Source organism: Salvia splendens, chromosome 1 (genome assembly GCF_004379255.2).
Source record: "Salvia splendens isolate huo1 chromosome 1, SspV2, whole genome shotgun sequence".
Classification (NCBI taxonomy): domain Eukaryota; kingdom Viridiplantae; phylum Streptophyta; class Magnoliopsida; order Lamiales; family Lamiaceae; genus Salvia; species Salvia splendens.
Genome location: NC_056032.1, coordinates 15,089,075 through 15,092,601, shown reverse-complemented (window position 1 = coordinate 15,092,601; position 3,527 = coordinate 15,089,075). Strand labels below are relative to the sequence as shown.

General features: G+C 35.7%; 1 protein-coding gene across 1 annotated transcript; it reads left to right on the top strand.

Moving 5' to 3' along the window:
• The first annotated feature begins 1,116 nt into the window (after window positions 1-1,116).
• Window positions 1,117-3,527, top strand: LOC121796557 (probable phospholipid hydroperoxide glutathione peroxidase). Its single transcript, XM_042195383.1, has 6 exons — window positions 1,117-1,431; window positions 2,057-2,133; window positions 2,275-2,336; window positions 2,421-2,539; window positions 2,608-2,775; window positions 3,224-3,527. Exons 1-6 carry the CDS (start codon window positions 1,165-1,167, stop codon window positions 3,251-3,253), a joined length of 723 nt encoding a protein of 240 aa, XP_042051317.1. The 5' UTR covers window positions 1,117-1,164; the 3' UTR covers window positions 3,254-3,527.

Here is a 3,527-nt window from a genome sequence, read left to right as displayed (position 1 = left end):
TTGTCGTCGATAATGAGGGCCTAAAGGGTCACACTATTTGTGTATTTTGATCTGCCCAAGGGTACAAAGTTGGAACTGCGTATTATATATAATGCTAGTCCAAGTGGGAGATTGAAATGAAATGGGCTAGAATTAGATTAATATAGATTAAGTAATTATAATTGGGCTACAATTATATTAGTCCATAAGCCCAACAATCATGGAACCCTAGTGACTCTTCATCTATATAATGGTTATTTATTATCCATTGTGGAGCATGAGAATTAGCGTAACAATAGAGAGAAAATATGTAAAGCTTTGTAGAAAGAATTCCTAGCATTCTTCTACGGAGCAATTGTACCGGGATAGTTCTTGCATCGGATTGAATTGCACGTGGACCTCGATAGTAGTGGATTCAACTTGCAGGATACAATCGTAGAAGAAAACAACACAACAAGTAAGATTTAGTTTCGTTGTGTTTTACATGCTCAACTTACAATATGATTATGAATCTAGATCTGTTATTCGTGTATGCAATTTTTGTTGTGCTCATTAGATAAATACAAGAATTCCTAATAGGATTAATCCACCCGTCGTCGGATGGGTTAAGTTCATCACTACTAGCAGATTCGTCGGAAGCCATTGATTGAGTGAGAATTTGACTGAGAAATGTTAGATGTAGGGTTTTTTTTGCAAGAGGCGGATAGAGAGAAAATAGAGATTGAGTGGGAAGAGAGAGAGAGGTGTAAAAAGAGAGTGATTTTGGAATTGGAGTGTTGGGTACCGAAAATATTGGAATACATTATTTTAATGTTAATTGTAATAAGGGCATTAATTAAACTTTATCTAAATCATGTTTAAAATTCCTAATTTTTACTATAAATAGAAATAGGTTGGGACACCCCAAAAAGAAATACGAATCGTTTATATTGGGACGGAGGGAGTATATTTTATTAATTTTATATATTAGAATTATTAATACTAGATACCGATTAAGGAGAAAACTCGTTTAGGTATAATTATTCTATCCAGTAATTTAGTTTAGATATTAAAAAAAGAAGAAAGTGGGTGATTAATGGAACACGTGGCGGTTGCAAGACAAGCGCATCCAAATACAAATCCGCCACACAAATTTAAGCTTCCATTTTCCTGCATCAAACTAACACACCTCACTCTCCTTTGCCAATGGCTTCCATGTCATTCTCTTCAATTTTCTCACCACCGCTGCAGAGTGTAGCCCTCACTAAACTGCACCTCATCACCAATTCCGCGCTGCCGTTTCTCGATTCATCCAATCGCTCAACTCTCACCTCTTCCAAATCAATGTTTTTCCGAGATGGCTTCCCCGTTTTCTCCCCAATTCTATCTAGGTTTTCAGTTAAGTCTCGATCCTTTGCCTCTATTTCCGCCAGAGCTGCTACGGAGAAGACAATTCATGATTTCACCGTAAAGGTAACTTAGTAGTTATCCCCCCCCCCCTCTCTCACACACACAGACAGTTTGAAAATGCAATTGAAGTTTATGTAGCGTTTCTTGCGAATAAGTTGCTTAGAAATAGTTTTGATTAGCTAACTTCTGTGTTTATTTGGCCTGATTTAGTTTTTATTTAGCGCAATGCTTGTAGACTTGTAGTATTTAAACTGACAAATTGTTCCTTAATATTTTTTGTCCAACTATGAAATATGATTCAAATTTATACACTTGTAAAATTTATTTTAGTACTACTATTGATCTTCATGGTGTAACGAATAATAGCTTGCTTTCGTTTCTATTTCTCTGTCTAGTGAATTAGGCTTTTAGCACAAGGAGTTGTTCGTAATTTTTTCGCAGTTGAAAAGATTAGTGAATTGTGGCTAGGAGGATTAACCGCACAATAACAGAAATGAGGTCCTCATAGAACTTGAAAATCGAACCTAATCCGTTGTGTCTGGATTCATTTTATTCTCTTTCAATGTGTGACATTGAATTGTTGCATAGTAGATGTGCAGCATTTGAAAGGTTATTAACTTATGTCTATATTGTTTTCTCATATTAGAGATATTAGTGAGTAACTGTGAACTGCTCTCGCTGTAAACAGGATATTGATGGGAAGGACGTTGCGCTCAGCAAATTCAAAGGAAGTATACTCTTAATAGTAAATGTTGCTTCACAATGGTAATATCTTATCCTCTCTCAAATTGAGTTGTGTGATAGCTGATAATCGAATATGCATTCGAAATCTGTCTTCCTATCTCTAAGTTGAAACATTGTGTCGAGTGCATGCCAACTGACGTGATTGATTGGTTGTGGATTCAGTGGTTTGACCTCATCAAATTACACTGAGCTTTCTCAAATATACGAAAAGTACAAATCTCAAGGTGAGATATCACACTAATATTTCAAATATATCTAAGTTTTTCCGATAGGATTATGTGAGGTTGATTTGCAAATATATGATGCAGGACTCGAAATTCTGGCCTTCCCTTGTAATCAATTCGGCGGCCAAGAGCCAGGATCGAATAGAGATATTAAGAATTTCGCTTGTACACGTTACAAAGCAGAATTCCCAATTTTTGATAAGGTAGATTTCCCTCATGGTACTTTTTCAGTAGAACTTGTGAATCAGTTTCTAAAGGTTAGTTTGTGCAGGTTGATGTTAATGGACCAAATACTGCTCCTGTTTATCAATTTCTGAAGTCAAATGCTGGGGGATTTCTAGGTGATTTAGTTAAATGGAATTTTGAGAAGTTCCTGGTGAACAAAGATGGTAAAGTAGTCGAAAGATATCCACCTACAACCTCCCCACTGCAGATAGAGGTAAATTTCTGCTACGAGAGAAACAAATATATCATATATCATATATTCATATATATGTATTTATGTATTTCTGAAAAATTTTATTGCACAAGCATTCTAATTTTCTTTACATCTATATAAAGGTCTAAATCTGTCTTGAAATTTTCTAGTCCAATTATGTGGCGTTGGCTGAATTGGTAAAACATTATCCTTTTGTTTCAATGCAATAACTACATAGGTGTGGAGTTCGGTGCATTGGAACGTATATTTCTACAGTTTGATACTTGAAATTCAAAATTATATACTTGTAGTTGTAGCACTTTTGCATTCATTCTTATGAAAACTAAAGGATCACAACCGATTCTGTAGTAATTTACTATCAAAGAGTTCCTCACCTTCTTTGACCCATATCAAAGCTTCTCTTTAATTTGTTTCTCCAAATAATCCATCTTTCCCGGCTTTTCTACAGAAGGACATCAAGAAGCTTCTTGCAGCATGAGTTCCACGTATGCATACATCACGTGCTCATGCTCGCCTGTTACCGTGTATTTTCTCTGACTCGATACTCTCTACCTTCTCTTAGTACAGTTCGATGAAATAAATCCTTTGTCTTGTGTATATATATATCTTGTTTATCGGATTATGGAACACAACGCTTTGGCAAAGTTACCGATACTGATCCCATGTAGAGAAAACCTATCAGCCCCATGGATACTTGAAGCACTTTGCTATTTCTGGACTTATTGTCTAGTGAAGTCGTTGTTTATTTGTGA

What these genes read in the sequence shown, in the direction of transcription:
- LOC121796557 (XM_042195383.1), top strand. Translation starts at nt 1,165, where the DNA reads ATGGCTTCCATGTCATTCTCTTCAATTTTCTCACCACCGCTGCAGAGT. An exon ending in GTAAATGTTGCTTCACAATG is followed by an intron (nt 2,134 to 2,274) that starts GTAATATCTTAT and finishes TTGTGGATTCAG; the next exon opens with TGGTTTGACCTCATCAAATT. An exon ending in CCTCCCCACTGCAGATAGAG is followed by an intron (nt 2,776 to 3,223) that starts GTAAATTTCTGC and finishes GCTTTTCTACAG; the next exon opens with AAGGACATCAAGAAGCTTCT.